The sequence below is a fragment of the Trichomonas vaginalis genome, chromosome I, assembly GCF_026262505.1.
Source record: "Trichomonas vaginalis G3 chromosome I, whole genome shotgun sequence".
NCBI lineage: Eukaryota > Parabasalia > Trichomonadida > Trichomonadidae > Trichomonas > Trichomonas vaginalis.
This window is the reverse complement of record NC_067203.1, coordinates 8560449-8578234: the sequence shown is the minus strand read 5'-3', so window position 1 is coordinate 8578234 and position 17786 is coordinate 8560449. Positions and strand designations below refer to the sequence as shown.

General features: G+C 32.3%; 1 protein-coding gene and 2 pseudogenes across 3 annotated transcripts, besides 6 other annotated features; 1 reads left to right on the top strand and 2 right to left on the bottom strand.

Annotated features, from left to right (window-relative positions):
* Window positions 1-1827: part of a mobile genetic element that runs on past the window's edge.
* Window positions 1828-1972: 145 nt separating this feature from the next.
* Window positions 1973-2608, bottom strand: TVAGG3_0952860 (annotated as a pseudogene). Its single transcript has one exon. A coding segment is annotated over exon 1 (636 nt).
* Window positions 1973-4190: a mobile genetic element.
* Window positions 3372-3885, bottom strand: TVAGG3_0952850 (annotated as a pseudogene). The gene has a single exon. A coding segment is annotated over exon 1 (514 nt).
* A 4037-nt stretch (window positions 4191-8227) lies between the features above and the next one.
* Window positions 8228-8365: a mobile genetic element.
* Window positions 8366-8726: 361 nt separating this feature from the next.
* Window positions 8727-8764: a mobile genetic element.
* Window positions 8765-9939: 1175 nt separating this feature from the next.
* Window positions 9940-9975: a mobile genetic element.
* Window positions 9976-10109: 134 nt separating this feature from the next.
* On the top strand, window positions 10110-10391 carry TVAGG3_0952800 (uncharacterized protein; the record flags this gene model as incomplete). Its single annotated transcript, XM_051253305.1, has 1 exon — window positions 10110-10391. One exon carries the CDS (start codon window positions 10110-10112, stop codon window positions 10389-10391), a length of 282 nt encoding a protein of 93 aa, XP_051078879.1.
* A 2227-nt stretch (window positions 10392-12618) lies between these two features.
* Window positions 12619-13653: a mobile genetic element.
* Window positions 13654-17786: the final 4133 nt, after the last annotated feature.

The following is a 17786-nucleotide window of genomic DNA, read 5'->3' as shown; positions in this document are numbered from 1 at the left end:
TTTCTCGAGGGAATGAAAGGGTAAGAGGTATACATTATGAATATATACTCTTACCCTTCCATTCCCTCCCTGACAGCGGGAAACTTTGTCTGAATGTTAAACTATTCAGACAAAGTTTCCCGCTGTTTGCGAAGGAATTGTTGGCTATGATGTACTGATTCATGATCAGTACATCATAGCCAACAATTCCTTATACAAAGTTCAAAAACTTGGGTGCAATCAGAACTGATTGCACCCAAGTTTTTGAACTTTCTCGAGGGAATGAAAGGGTAAGAGGTATACATTATGAATATATACCTCTTACCCTTCCATTCCCTCCCTGACAGCGGAAACTTTGTCTGAATGTTAAACTATTCAGACAAAGTTTCCCGCTGTTTGCGAAGGAATTGTTGGCTATGATGTACTGATTCATGATCAGTACATCATAGCCAACAATTCCTTATACAAAGTTCAAAAACTTGGGTGCAATCAGAACTGATTGCACCCAAGTTTTTGAACTTTCTCGAGGGAATGAAAGGGTAAGAGGTATACATTATGAATATATACCTCTTACCTTCCATCCCCTCCTGACAGCGGGAAACTTTGTCTGAATGTTAAACTATTCAGACAAAGTTTCCCGCTGTTTGCGAAGGAATTGTTGGCTATGATGTACTGATTCATGATCAGTACATCATAGCCAACAATTCCTTATACAAAGTTCAAAAACTTGGGTGCAATCAGTTCTGATTGCACCCAAGTTTTTGAACTTTCTCGAGGGAATGAAAGGGTAAGAGGTATACATTATGAATATATACCTCTTACCCTTCCATTCCCTCCCTGACAGCGGGAAACTTTGTCTGAATGTTAAACTATTCAGACAAAGTTTCCCGCTGTTTGCGAAGGAATTGTTGGCTATGATGTACTGATTCATGATCAGTACATCATAGCCAACAATTCCTTATACAAAGTTCAAAAACTTGGGTGCAATCAGAACTGATTGCACCCAAGTTTTTTGAACTTTCTCGAGGGAATGAAAGGGTAAGAGGTATACATTATGAATATATACCTCTTACCCTTCCATTCCCTCCTGACAGCGGGAAACTTTGTCTGAATGTTAAACTATTCAGACAAAGTTTCCCGCTGTTTGCGAAGGAATTGTTGGCTATGATGTACTTATTCATGATCAGTACATCATAGCCAACAATTCCTATACAAAGTTCAAAAACTTGGGTGCAATCAGAACTGATTGCACCCAAGTTTTTGAACTTTCTCGAGGGAATGAAAGGGTAAGAGGTATACATTATGAATAATATACCTCTTACCCTTCCATTCCTCCCTGACAGCGGGAAACTTTGTCTGAATGTTAAACTATTCAGACAAAGTTTCCGCTGTTTGCGAAGGAATTGTTGGCTATGATGTACTGATTCATGATCAGTACATCATAGCCAACTATTCTTATACAAAGTTCAAAACTTGGGTGCAATCAGAACTGATTGCACCCAAGTTTTTGAACTTTCTCGAGGGAATGAAAGGGTAAGAGGTATACATTATGAATATATACCTCTTACCCTTCCATTCCCTCCCTGACAGCGGGAAACTTTGTCTGAATGTTAAACTATTCAGACAAAGTTTCCCGCTGTTTGCGAAGGAATTGTTGGCTATGATGTACTGATTCATGATCAGTACATCATAGCCAACAATTCCTTATACAAAGTTCAAAAACTTGGGTGCAATCAGTCTGATTGCACCCAAGTTTTTGAACTTTCTCGAGGAATGAAAGGGTAAGAGGTATACATTATGAATATATACCTCTTACCCTTCCATTCCCTCTCTGACAGCGGGAAACTTAGATAATACATCCGATATGTAAAGTGTCAAAAATGAAGTGAACCGAATTTTCATGCATTACAGATATTACAAATTGCTAACTTGAAATTTTTTTGACTGACGGTGCAAAGCGCCAAGATGGGCTCAAAGAGCCCTCCTGACTGCTTTAATTTACTAAAACATATTTCAAGCAAAGTTTATAGTCAGTAGATAGTTTTGTATACTCGTTCGAATATTTATACTTAAACTCAACTCCTGTAGTTCCTGGTGTTTCAATGATGCGGATGTTACCTATTTTCATGAATAGTGGAGTTTGACCACAGCATTCGATTTCCGGGTCGAGATAGTCAATGACACATTGTTTCCCTGTTATTCGTGAGATAACATTTTCAAGGTCCTCCTTTGTTAGAATTATTTGGTTCTTGCTTATAAGATTTGTCAAAAGCTTCTTTTCGTCTTTGAGTAAAATTGTTTGGTATAACTGAAGAGGTAATGGTCTACGTTATCTGAAGGATTTGTTTGAACTTTGTGTAAGGATTGTCGTTGGCTTCTCTTGAAAGAATTTGGTCAGTGGTGGATACTCTAAAACATCTGATGTAGCGTTAGCGTTTGAAGCTGTGTTTAAATTCACGGCGCCATGCTCCAAGACCGAAGTCCCGACTTAAGTTCTGGTTCTTTTTCTTTCAAACACTCTGAACTATAGTTCTTTATGACAATATTTGTTTGTCGTTCGTGAGTCAACATTTGATGTTGGTTCAATTGGAACATTAACGGCACCAGCTAAGATGGATTTGCTTCTCATTTCATATAGAATAAAAACCTTTTATATGTGTGAAATGAACAATATACTCGACAAGGGTTTGAATGTAAAGCTAACGAATGAAAATATTGTTGAATTCACTGAGACAGGTGCTGTGTATAAAGATGTAGAACTACTGAACAAAAGAGCTAAGGAAGAAGCAGGAACATGAACAAAGGGTGGAAGCCTATAAAAATTTATGTCAACGATGGCTCAGGAGGTTCAAACATAAAGTATGCAGAAAGTTATAGAGTTTATGCTCTCAAAGGTGAAAAGCCTTCATTTAAGAACAGCTATTCTAACGCATATCCTCAAAAGCTAACGGATGGGGAAGTGGATGATATGAATGACAGCAAAAATATTAACAGAAATGGCGACAGAGATGCATGGAATTTGTTTACCATCAGTCAATTGAAGGTTAAACTTTAAAACAATGTTGGTCGTTCCCATGGAATATTTTTGACTTTAATGGTATTAGTCATGATATGAATCTCAAGGTATGAACGAGGAGAGATGAGAGACTTATATGCTTCCCAAATTTCTTCAAAAGGTAATGTTTACCTGACTGTTTCCAAATGAGTTCAATGTCATAGCGTGAGAAACCTTGAAAGATACGAAGTCAGTTATGAGACGTTTTATGTTTAAAGCTAAAAACCTCCATGTTTGCATAAGTATTGCTACAGTTAAATGGTAATGTCTGACTTTAGTAATGATGTTAGCTAATGGTGAGTCAGGCTTTGAAACTAAACCTTTACCAGCGAAGTCGTCACAAACTAATAAAGTGTTTGATGGATATTTTTTGAAGGGGTATTTTGAAAGTTTTGACAGAATGTAGTTTGTAAGTCGTTTCATATCGTAAACTCCTGAGTACTGACGTAAGTGGTGTTTGTCAATAATTCTTTCCATCTCCTCAGAAGTCTTTTGCATTCCTGACTGTATAAATTCAACGATGGCATAATATTTCCTCTTACGTCGAATGTAACGTTGAAGAAATTCAATGAGTTCACTGTCTGGAACTTTAACGACAGAGGCTTGAATTTTTGACATAAATGTTTTCGCTGTGGAGTCCATAGAGTCTGAAGTTGCTGATATAATGATTTGGTCATAATATGAGTCATTTCCTAAACGTTTCTGTTATGAGTATATGACGAATGAGGTTAAATGTCTTACCTGAACCCATCTTTCCACAATAGAAAATAAACACCATTTGAACAGAACTCATAGTCCTTACTGAAAGGAAGAATGAGAGAACTGTTGAGCTTTTCACTGCTTTCATTCATGTCTTCATCTACGTCATGTATTAAATGCTTCATTTTATCTCCATTAAAAATGCAAGTCAGAAATATTCAGAACATACACCGAGTCTAACTGACAAGAGTATAAAGATATACTATGAACATGTTATGATGAAACCAACCAAAATTCAGAAAGTCAGTATACTTATGAATATCCAAGACACTGGGTAGAGTATGTAGGAGGTGAGAAAGCTATTGAAATCAGACAGGTTCGAAGTATTCCAGCAGGAAGAACAATATTATTGAAGAACTTTAATGTTTTGAGGTATAATGATGAAACAAAAGAAGCAGGGTTATGAATTTTTTTTACAATCTTTACAATATTGAAAAAATTCAAATGGAAGTAAGTAGAGAGGTTCGTAGTTGTAAGATCTAAGTTTGAGTACGAAGTAAGTAGAGAGTTCGTAGTTGTAAGATCTGAGTTATGAGTACGAAGTAAGTAGAGAGTTCGTAGTTGTAAGATCTGAGTTATGAGTACGAAGTAAGTAGAGAGGTTCGTAGTTGTAAGATCTGAGTTATGAGTGCGAAGTAAGTAGAGAGTTCGTAGTTCTAAGATTCAATCTTTTTATTCAAAAATAATATATTTAATTTTATTTTATTTATTATTAATCCATCCCTTCTTAACTTAATTTCCTTTAACCCATTTTTTAAATAGCAGAATCTTCAGATTTACTTTTGCTTTCTGTGTTCATCTCATTACTATCACTAAAATTGATTTTATCGGTTTTTCTAAACCAAAAGCAAATTTTGTTAATAACCTGAGCACAATCTTTAAAACTTGAAAATTCCGCCCAACCCCTTATTAAAAATCGATTTTTCCGCATAAATTTGATGGCACACAATGCAAAAATTCGAATTTCCGGTCTCAGAACGGAAAATATTCAATATTCATGAGATAAAGAAGAATCCTTACTCTAATTTTTTCAAAAAAAAATCATGTTCCATTTTTTTAATCTTACAAATTGTTGTTTTTTTGTACACATTTCGAATTTTTGAAATTATTTTGGAAGACATTTCGATTTTTTTAACATGACAAATTCTTTTTAATTTAATACACTGTTCTAAAATATCTTTTTTTCCAAGCAAAATCGATCATATTAAAAAAAAATTGCTATGATTATAGAATTTAATGAATTTTAATAGAAACATTTATACTTTAATGAGTCTAATCATTGAATTTGAAAACGTACGTTAGTTAAATCTTTTTAATCATCCTCGATCATAACTACACAATATAATCTCATTGTTACAAATTGTTCATCAAGAAATTACAGATCCAAGAGCCAACCACGATTTTTCAAGGTCATTTTACTTCGAAATAGAGATTTATTACAATTTTTTTCTTAAAGCTTCCTAAAAAATTGATGGCCATCATAGTCTTACACACTATCCAGCATAAATACATTATCCAAAAAGTAAAAATCTCTTTAATGGTTTTCTATTCGATGAGAAAACTTGTAACAACATTAATTTATCATACTTAAACACACCAGAACTACTATTTATAGATTGTAAACCAGTGTAATCAAGAAAAATTACAAAAATATAACTATTTAGAAATGACGTATTTACTGAGCTTACTATATAAGAAAAGCTAGCCTTTGTAAACAAGTTATCTTTCATAAATACACTCTTTGTTAACAATGCTGTGCTGAGCAGTTGGATCTGATCAGCTGCATAGTTAACAGTGAGAAGTCAACTGATCATGTAGAGATCACACAGCATTTTGGCGCAAGAAGAACAGTTGCTGCTGCCGAGCAAGGTTGCTGTGCTGAGCAGTTGGATCTGATTCAAGAACCTATATTATCCTTGGAATACCCGTACTTTGAAGTCTTTCAAGAGCACCCCCATACTCTATATCGATAGACTTGTTCACAAGTTTCAGCTACCCCAGAACAAAAATGACACTTTTTAGCCGCCGTTTTCCTCACAAAAATTTGAATTCTATTGAATTTTGCCCGCCAAATTTAAATTTACACAAAGAAATATTACTTCAATTTCTTTTATTTCTATTTGACATCTAAAAATAAATCTTTTTCATCCAAACTTTTAGGCGAAAACACTCATTTTGTAAATCAAATTTGTTTTTATTTGCTTTTGGTCATTTCTATTCGAAAAACATATATCACTCATATTTATAATAAATACTTTATTTCAAATTTGACAATATAGATATTATTCTCATATTATATTTTATCTTATATATACCTTATCTAATATGATAGCATAAATTCCCAGACTTCCTAACCCCCGTTTGCCGCGAGCATAGGCCTCAAAAGTCTGTGTAGGTCGAGGAATGAAAAATCTTCGAGGCATAACATATAACGGTTTTTTATGCCCATAAAACCATTTACTGATTTCGTAAAGAAAGATTGAAGGGGAAAAGAGGCGGTAGTATAAATATGGAAATAATAAAAAAATAAAATATGAAGAGGCGAATTTAAAAAGATTCAGTTTATGTATTTTATATAAAAAGAAACTTTAACGGTTGGACTTGGCAATGCGCTCAAGTTCGTCTTTCTTGCGGCAGGCGTATGATGTCTGGTCGTTGTTTTGAGGCGGCAATGAGCTCGTCGGCAAGGCACTCGCAATGTTGCGGGAGGAGCGGAAGGCTGCCTTACGAACACCTTCTGTGATCAAGGAGAGAGCCTGATCAATGCGGCGGAGTGGAGAGACATCGCATGCTTGGCGACGGACTGTACCACAACACCAATACGTGTGGAGTCTTCGCGAGCACCGCAGTACTGAACACCTTGACAAATGTGACAATTGGGTTCTGGCCTGTAGAGAGAGCAATGATATCAAAAGCGTGCTCAACAATGCGGATAGCAAGGAGCTTCTTGCCGGTGTTGCGGCCACGTACATGAGGTGGTTGCAAAGACGCTCAACAAGTGGGCAGAAACTTTCTGGAAGCGCTTGTGAACATAGCGACCAGCTGTGTGTGGAACCATAACATGCTGCTTCTCGTGGACTGAGATGTAGTCAACGAGGGCTGGGTCAAGCTGGCTGAAGTCGACGTCGTCGTAGGAATACTTTCCAAAGAGCTTACGTCTTGCATTCGAAAGGCCGGACCAGACGGTTTTGACATCGACACTTTTTAGCCTAAAATAATGTGTTTTTGTTGATTTTGCCTTCGAATATATAAATAAAATCAAAATATTAATCATTTATCAAATATAAATTTCTAAAAATTTTCTTTTCCAAACAAAAATCTCTTGATTAAATAATCGCTTGATCAAATAATAAACATTTGAAAATGCTGAAATCACATACAACAATGATAAAAAAGATTTTCTGTTTATCATTCAGAATGATAAAAAAAATATCACACAAACTATAATCTTTAATCAGACGGTGGAATATCTTTAATAGACTATAGACTGAACTATCTTGTTTAACTGATGATTGATCAAAAAAGAAATAAGTTTTTTTTTTGTTTGTTTTAGATATCAATCTTAGCTAACGATTTGATCTTTTATTTAATATAGATGATCATTGGTAGAAACAAGATAAAGCTGAAATTATAAATAAAACTCAATTGGTTTGTGGATGAATCTTCTCAACAATATCTTCAAGATTTTCAACTTTTCTTTCAGTGTCTTAATTGTGTTCACTAACTGCTGGTAAATCTCGTCCGAAATTGAAATCTTTGAATCGGGGACATCTTGTGGGGTGCAGGTAAAAGATAGCCTTTTTCTTCAAGGAATTTTCTAAGTTCAGGTGATTCCTTCTCGAAAAATGCAGTTGCCTTCTTGAAGATTGCTTTCGTTTTCGCCATACCAGCAGAGCTTTAATTTCTTCATCGTTATCTCTGAGAGAATTTCGATAATCTTCCTTTGCCTTATCAATTGTCTCTTTGTCGAGGTCGTAAAGGTTGACTTGATTTGTCATACCAGCTAAAAATGAACTCAAAAACTTTGACTAGATTTTTTTTTATTCTCAAAATGGAATCTTTTAATAATGACGTATTGCTGATTAAGCTGAAGATCGAAGCAAATTTCTAGACTAAAAAATACCAGTACCTACTCATGCATAACATTCGCATATATTTTATCAAAGTAAAATTCTAAATTAAATATGGCACATTATATTAAATATTCACTTTCCAATTTAAGAATGCAACCAACATTATGATATATTCATATAAAGGGTTTAAAATCTGGATCTACATCAAAACAATTTCCAATATCCTCATGATACTGAAATTGAGGTGTCACAGAATAAATGGTACCCCAGAATTATTTTTGCTTTTCCCTTGTTAAATATTTGAATGAATGAAATATTTTGAATTAGCTTAAATTATATACAAATTTATATAATAATTAAGGGTGCCTATAACGATAATGTAAACATCACAAAATTAACCTTATTAGAACTCGAATGAATGGATTATCCAGATTCTAGTTCTCAATATAATAGCCTAAAAGTGCTTTTCTGAGGGTGGTTTATCGTCTATAGGGCACCCTTAAGACATTTATTATATAACATATATGATAGATATATTTTTGTAGTACACAACTTTATACACAAGGCTTTCGATTTAAAGTTGGAAAGAATCTCATTAAAACGAGAATGATCCACAGTATTATATTCTCTCATATAATATTTCTATACTTATATTTTGCGATTTGCTCTTAGTGGGGGAGGATATTTCGGGAGTTATTTTTAATATTGCTAAAATTAGATAATGGATATTCAGAGTCTTGAGTATAGAAATAAACTACGTCAATTTCATAGCTGATAGTTTATCAGTAAGACGATATCAAAGTGATAATGAGACATACCATATCAAACTAAGTAGTTTAGGTGTCAGTTTTCGTGCAAGTTGTTGTAAACAGAAATTCATCAAAAGTGACACCTCAGAAAAGCTAAAATATTGAATTTTGAAACTTTTGATAGAGCACGTTTTTAAATATTAATTAAAGTAAATGTATATTTTTGTAAAGGATCTTTTTAATAAAAAAATAGAATTTTGAAGAAGAACACAAAATCTTCTGAAAAATAATATCACATAAACTCATATTATTTTCTAATATATAACTATTTTATATAAAAATCAAATTCAATGATCTTAAAAGCGAAGGATAAACCTCAAAATTTACGAATATAATGAGTGGGAATATAATGCTTATCTATCATAAAACCATATGAAATATCAATTTTTGCTTTACGCCTAATTTTTGACGACAATTAGCAAAAAATGTTAAATGTTAACACTCAGTCCATTTGAATATGAAAAATAAAATTGACTTTGATTAAATGTTTTTATTTATCATGCAATTCTTCTTGCGACCAAAGATTTGAATAAAACTTCAAAAATAAATAGCTTAAAAAATAATATACGGTAGTGTTTACTAATAGATGAATAGTATATAAATTCTATTAAAATGGATTTGATCCAAAAAAATATAAAACAAAAATAATGTTTATAATTTAAATGAAGAAGTAATTAAAAACGATTTTATTTATGATCAAAATTTATATATTTTTTGGATCAAATCCATTTTAATAGAATTTATATACTATTCATCTATTAGTAAACACTACCGTATATTATTTTTTAAGCTATCTTATTTTTTGAAGTTTTATTCAAATCTTTGGTCGCAAGAAGAATTGCAATGATAAATAAAAACATTTAATCAAAGTCAATTTTATTTTTCATATTCAAATGGACTGGATGTTAACATTTAACATTTTTTGCTAATTGTCGTCAAAAATTAGGCGTAAAGCAAAAATTGATATTTCATATGGTTTTATGATAGATAAGCATTATATTTCCCACTCATTATATTCGTAAATTTTGAGGTTTATCCTTCGCTTTAAGATCATTGAATTTGATTTTTATATAAAATAGTTATATATTAGAAAATAATATGAGTTTATGTGATATTATTTTTCAGAAGATTTCATTCTATATGCCTATGAAAAGTACTCTCAAAACTAACTTTTCCCTAATTATAATTAAATCTAGAATAGTGTATTATGCTTAGTATTATTTCATTTTTCTCATTCAATTTAGAATTACAAATGTCAAAAAAATGAGAGCTGTCACTTTTGATGAACTTCTGTTTATTACACAAGTAGATTTGAGAGCATGAACCAAGTTACATTAAAAATCATAAAGTGAAATCTAAGGTCATTGTTTTTTTTTCTTTTTTTAGAGGATCACATTTCATTGAGTCAAAGTTTTTGAGTTCATTTTTACTGGTATGACAAATCAAGTCAACCTTTACGACCTCGACAAAGAGACAATTGATAAGGCAAAGGAAGATTATCGAAATTCTCTCAGAGATAACGATGAAGAAATTAAAGCTCTTGCTGGTATGGCGAAAACGAAAGCAATCTTCAAGAAGGCAACTGCATTTTTCGAGAAGGAATCACCTGAACTTAGAAAATTCCTTGAAGAAAAAGGCTATCTTTTACCTGCACCACCACAAGATGTCCCCGATTCAAAGATTTCAATTTCGGACGAGATTTACCAGCAGAGTTAGTGAACACAATTAAGACACTGAAAGAAAAGTTGAAAACTCTTGAAGATATGTTGAGAAGATTCATCCCACAACCAATTGAGTTTTATTTATAATTTCAGCTTATATCTTTTCTCTACCAATGATACATCTATATTAAATAAAAGATCAAATCGTTAGCTAAGATTGATATCTAAAACAAAACAAAAAAAAACTTATTCTTTTTTGATCAATCATCAGTTAAACAAAGATAGTTCAGTCTATAGTCTATTAAGATATTCCACCGTCTGATTAAAGATTATAGTTTGGTGATATTTTTTTTTTATCATTCTGAATGATAAACAGAAAATCTTTTTTATCATGTTGTATGTGATTTCAGCATTTTCAAATTTATTATTTGATCAAGCGATTATTTAATCAAGAGATTTGTTTTTGAGGAATGAAAATTTTAGAAATTTATATTTGATAAATGATTAATATTTTGATTTTTATTTATATATTCGAAGGCAAAATCAACAAAAACACATTTATTTAGGCTAAAAAGTGTCGATGTCAAAACCGTCTGGTCCGGCCTTTCGAATGCAAGACGTAAGCTCTTTGGAAAGTATTCCTACGACGACGTCGACTTCACCAGCTGACCCAGCCCTCGTTGACTACATCTCAGTCCACGAGAAGCAGCATGTTATGGTTCCACACACAGCTGGTCGCTATGTTCACAAGCGCTTCCAGAAGTTTCATGCCCACTTGTTGAGCGTCTTTGCAACCACCTCATGTCACGTGGCCGCAACACCGGCAAGAAGCTCCTTGCTATCCGCATTGTTGAGCACGCTTTTGATATCATTGCTCTCTCTACAGGCCAGAACCCAATTGTCACATTTGTCAAGGTGTTCAGTACTGCGGTGCTCGCGAAGACTCCACACGTTTTGGTGTTGGTGGTACAGTCCGTCGCCAAGCATGCGATGTCTCTCCACTCCGCCGCAATTGATCAGGCTCTCTCCTTGACACAGAAGGTGTTCGTAAGGCAGCCTTCCGCTCCTCCCGCAACATTGCCGAGTGCCTTGCCGACGAGCTCATTGCCGCCTCAAACAACGACCAGACATCATACGCCTGCCGCAAGAAAGACGAACTTGAGCGCATTGCCAAGTCCAACCGTTAAAGTTTCTTTTTTATGATATATATATATTAAAATCATACAAATTATAATCAAATATGTTAATTGCTCTTAACAAGCAAATTAACTTTTTTCATCAAACTATATTATTTATTATACTTTTTTTTAATTTTTTTTAAATAAATAAAATATTAAATCTTAAAATTCAATTAATATCTTATCAACCCATATTTTAAATATTTCTACAATATATTTTTCTTATTTTTGGATATTCATTTTGCTATTGTTACAAACTCAAAATGTTTTTTCTCAATATTCATTTCCACATTTGAGGTAAAATCATTATTTAAAACAGGGTTATCCAAATTTAATAAAAATTAATTTTATAAGATAACAATTTACCAGTTTTTCTTTAATTCACCGGTTATAGGATTATACTGATTTGAGTTTGATGCATGGTAAATTCGCTTTGCTCTTGCTTCGCGGCGCATTGTTTTTTGTGTATCTTGTGTCATGAGCATTGTTCCACGCTCTGTTGTTGTATCTGGTGCTGCATTTGTGACAGGATTATATAAAACAGACTCTTCGTTTAAATCATGCTTTCCATTTACTTCAGATCTCTTTTTTTCATCTTCAGCTTCTTGAATTCTTCGTGCTTCAATTGCTTTTTCATATTCTTCTTGTTTGTTTTTGCCTGTGTGCTGCTCGTTTCCATGTCATATCGTAGGCCGCTTGTTTTTGAGCTTTTTGATCTGCAATATAATCTCTGTTAAAACCGTTCCGCATCATTAATAGCATATGATGCTTTTGGATCGGGTTTAACAAGATCATCATATTGTGGATATCTTCTGAAAACATTCATGACGCTGAGCAAGTCTTTGTTTTTCAATTTGATCCCTATCTACTGCAGATACCTTTTGATCTCTGCTCCTGGCTTGGATCTGTTGTACTTGATATGAGTATCATCAAATTCCATGTAACGTATTTAATTTATTTATTATCCGACCATACAAATCATATCGTTAAATTCTTCCATCTTTGTGATTTTTTCAATTTCTTGGCCTATCCTAATTTAAACTTCAGTTATCTCACTCTTCAAAACCTTTGTATATATACGAACAATCTTAAATGAGGAATTAAGGGTGCACCCGCATGTACGTTTATTTGAGAGGAGGAGGATTACCCTCTCAATTTTGAAAGCTTCGTTAACTTAATATCTCGATGAATATTGGATTAAAATTGAATTTGCCCATACCAATATATCTGATACAATACCTTAAGTTTTACTAAAAAGAATTTTTAAAATCCCTGCAGATTCGGGATTTTTAAATTTTTTGATTTTTTTGGAAAAATTTTTCGGAAAAAAAAGTATTTTCAGAAGAGCCTTAACGGCTAAGTTTTATGTTTAATGTTGAGTATCAAAAAGAATGGGCATCTGATATAGCCATCATATATCCAGAAGCAAATAAAATTCTGACTTTTTAAGCATAAAAAATGAAATTTTATATTTTGCAAAAAACAGGCCACTCGGATGTACGTTTATTTGAGAGGAGGAGGATTAAATTTTGAAAGCACTAAAATTTGTAAATATGCTAGTTATATAATAATATGCATTATTTTAAAAATAAAAAATTAAAGCACGTTAAAATCTTTTTTGATGAATTTTTACAAAAGCTACTCAGGATAATGCAAGATATGAGTAGTTAAACATAATTTCAAATCAGATTTTACTTATAATAAATATTTTAAATTTCCGAAAATTAAGTTCAGATCGACTCTATACGTTAGTAAATACTAAATAAGGTGCCAAAAACCTATTAAATAGTATCAAAACTATCAAGATTGTAATGTTTTTGAAAAAAAATTATAAGAATTATGGACTTCAAACAGATATTATGTAAATAAAAATAATATAATGAATTTATTTATTCGTATAATAGCAGTAATAAGTCGATTATTCACTTCTACTTCTGAGATTTGAATTTAATTTCGACAGAAAAAGAGATTCAAGAGGAAAATACTAGGGGATACAAACAGCCACCATGACAGGATTATTATGGAGCCAAGTTGTATTTTTGATATTTTTAGAGTTTTCCTACCTATTTAGGTACCAAGTTATTGCTTAAAAATTAAGGTTCTAAATTCTGAAGTTTACATGATCCTCCCGGGCGCACCCTTAACAAAAATGCAGATTGATCAATAATTTTTCCCCTTCAATTTATTTTTCCACCAAAAAATTAATTTGCTTCATGGATATTAAGTATAAGATCTTATGGAAAGCTACAAGAATTACATCAACATTTCAGATGCAATATATAAACTGGGAACATTCAATGAAAATGAAAGAAACAAAGTTTACAATGAAAGCGAATTAAATCAAATAATTGATTCCATTGGAATTCCCCCATCTCAGTTTTTCAAAATGATAGAAAACGCAATGAAATACAATAATCGATATTTCAGCTCATACTTATTATTACTTCGAAAATTATCAAAAGTTTCTGATCTTAAAAAAGAAGATATTCTTACAAATTATGAACAAGAATATGATTTATTGTTTGATAAATCAAAGAATACAATATTGAAAGTAATAATGAACGATGATTTATCATCTTTTATATTTTGGGAGAACACGACGAATTTGATGAAGCACAAAAAATAAATAGCAATTTATTATTTCCAAGCCAGCAGTTGGATCTAATCCAATTATGTTGTTACTATGGATCAGTTGATTGCTTTAAATTATTATTGACAAAATATGATACATATATCTCTCAAGATTGCCTTAGTTTTCATTTTTGGGAGGAAATCCTGATATAATGTATCAATGTTTGAAAGTACAATATCCTGATGAATATTGCATGAGAAATGCTATTGCATCGCATAACATTGATTTTATTACTTTTTTAATGAATGAATACAACAAAGGATCAATTTAATTACATGCGCTGAGTTTAATAATTCTTCATGCATTTTTGTTTATCTTGATCAAAATAACAAAATAAAGAAGACGTCGACACATGTTTTGTCGCCTCTTCTCTTTTCAACATTCCATCTCTTTGTGAATATTTCCTCTCACATCATGCTAATATTAATGCAACATATTATGTAACACAGCGATAAATTGGGCAGCACAATATGAATGCAATAAAAACAGCAGAGTTTCTTATTAGACGTGGAATTGATATCAAAAAAACGGATGTAATCGGATGCACACCTCTTCATTGGGCAACTATAAAGAAGAAGAAATCGAAATGATGAAATCCTAATAAAAAATGGTGCAGATATTAATGCAAAAAGTAAATTCCAAAAGACTCCACAAGAAATTGCCAAAGAGAATAATCTTGATTTGGAGTCGATCCGTAGAACAACTGGCGTGAAGCATCATTAAATATTAACCTTATATAAAAAGTACAAATTTCTCGCTAACAAGGCAAAAAATTCACAAAATTTTAATTATAATGTTTAAGATTTATATATATATCAAAATACTGTCTTTTGCATTGACATCTCTGGGAAAATTTTTGACTAGTCGTTTTCAAGATCTCGAAAACTTTTTTTTAACAAAGCTAAGCGACATTTATTTACATAATAGGTATACATTGCACCTGGTTCATCGAATTTCTACCATCGGATTTTTCGTGAGACCACTTTTTTTTATAAAAAAAAACTGTGGGTGTTTTAAAGGCAACTTTACAGACTGCCACTAGTTTAGCCAATTTAGATTTCAGAGCAGAAATGAAGCAGTCATTGAGACCATTCCATTCTACTTACCCAGTTTGTAAATATATTTGTAAACTTCCGTAAATTTCAAAAACAATGATTAGTTCCTTTTTGCTTTGATGAAAAAGTGACACGAATTTTAAAAATCGCTGAATGAGATATGAGTTTCACGATGTTTTTTTCCACCAAAAATTGGAAACTTACTCATTAAAAAGCTTCAACGTTAAAAGTCTTTGACATAAGAATTCATAAATAAAACATTCATAACATTGACCTTAATTAGTATTAAGAAATGCTCAAAAACTTCAAATTTAATAGTTTTTAGAAATAAGATTCATAAATAAAACAATAAAAATAAAATGAATTAATATTCATTAATTGAATTTTCGTTTTCTTCTTGTTGTGTCTTCATCTTCTTCATCAGAAGACATGAACTTTATAATTACATTCGAAGGAGTCTTCACAAACCGAGAATTTTCTTTTTCTCCCCATCAGGAGAAGTTTTCGCGATTGCATCAAGCATTTTCTCGTTTAATCTGTCCATTGACTCTTCGAGAATATCAGCAGCATTTCCTTCATCCATTCTTTGCTTAAGGAGTTCTATTGTTGGTTGTAAATCAACGAAATTGTCAGCAGATGCAGATCTGTCAAACCAGTGATTAAAAATGACTTAAATGGATCTTCTATTGGATCGAAATAATCCAGGATGTTTAATGTTGGATCCTGCTTTAAAACATCGTAAATCTTCACAATTCCTGCTAACTCGTATCCCATTGAGTTAAAAGCTCAAAACCACTCATCAATTCATTGTGAACATCAACATTAACTTCATCGAGAGTTTGTGGATATCCTTCTTTCCAAATCTTGGGAATGCAAACGTAAAAACGACAGATAATGCATATCAACATCAGAAAATATTGATCTTCTTGCGCTTACTATACATCAGAGATCTGATTCCAAGGTAAACATCAAGCATATCCTGTGGATTTACAAGCGCATGCAATCTTGAAACAAGAATGTAGATATCTTGTTGCATTTCAGGTCTCTTGAACGCTACCATAGATTCTATGAATAATTGCTTGATGTTGAGGGTCGCTGGAAGCGAAGTTTCCGAAATTAAATAATTTTTAATTCTTTTCAGGAGTTCGTCAGTCGGATTGATTTCTATTTCTCTGAGAAGTTCGATAATATCATCTGTTTGTGGTTGCGCTTTATCGATGCTTTCCGAGGTGTTCTTCTTGGAGATGAAGCCAATGAAATGCTCGTTGAATAAGGAGAGGATGAATTTGTAGTTGAATTGAAAGAATCCTTCGTATAAATCTTGGTGGGTGTTAAATATTCGTCATCGGAGTCAGAATCAATAGTAAGTTTAGAATTTGAATCGAAACGAAATGTTGCATGCCTTTCAGGTCGAGGAGTCTTTGAGGTTTTGGAAAGTATAGATTTCGGCCATTGAGCAAGGAGATGTTGATTGGATTTCGAATTTGGTGTTAAAGGAACATGGATTGAAGAATATTCCTCGTATTAGTAAGAACAGAATATAATTTATTCCAGCTGTGAGGGCATTGGCAATTTGTATCTGCTAACTGTAGTTCTGATGTTGTAATATATTTTTCTTGAAGCTCTTTTGAGAGTTTATAGCGTGATATATTAATCGCGAAAAAGTCTACAACAATCGATGAATCAATTTCTTTGATATATTGAAGGCAATACTCGAAAACAATATTGGCGCCAAAAATTTCAACTACAGTATTGAGGATTCTGATGCAAAGATCTGTACAGCTATTGACTTTTGTAAATGATAATGGTATTAAAGTAGAGAGAATTGAAGAAGGAAGATTATCTTTGATTTTCTATGAAATTTATGATGTGTCTAGCGATTTTTTCGTAGTAAAGGAATGGCCGTTCGTCAGATGAAAGTAAATATGATGCATATGCAATTGCAAATATCGGAATATTTTTGAATTTATGACTGATTGCTATAAATTTGTTAATTGCTTGTGTTTTTTCAACGCCATTCATTATTTTAGGAAACAATATTTGATACTTCTGGTGGGAGGATATTTTTTGCATAAATGGAAAGGTATACCAAAAAATGTCGTTTTTTATGGCATAGAATCACAGAAACACCATCGGAGTATGGTTTCTCTAAGATAATATCTTCAATTATCTCCGAAGAATTTTTGTCTTGTCGTTGCAACGGAGAATTAGAAATCATTCAAAAAAAGTACAAACAATTTTATATTGCAATTTGTCTTACAATTTCTACAGTGCTGGCGCTAATTTGAAAACAAATTCGAAAAACGATGTTTTTGAATTTTCATTGTTTCAAAATTTTCTTGACACATCATCTCTCTATGATTTTTCTAACACAATCAAGAAAGGATTAATGAATTGTACATCTAGAATGCTACTTTGTCGATGAGAAAATTCTTCATTTTTAATTGAAATCAATGAGAAAATATGGAGTGTTTTCTTGAATAGTATGCATCTGATGCTATCTATTGATTTTGATTAAATAGAGAATTTCATTAATCTATATAGTCTTTGTTGTCAATGTTTCTTTCATGAATCACATCATCAAT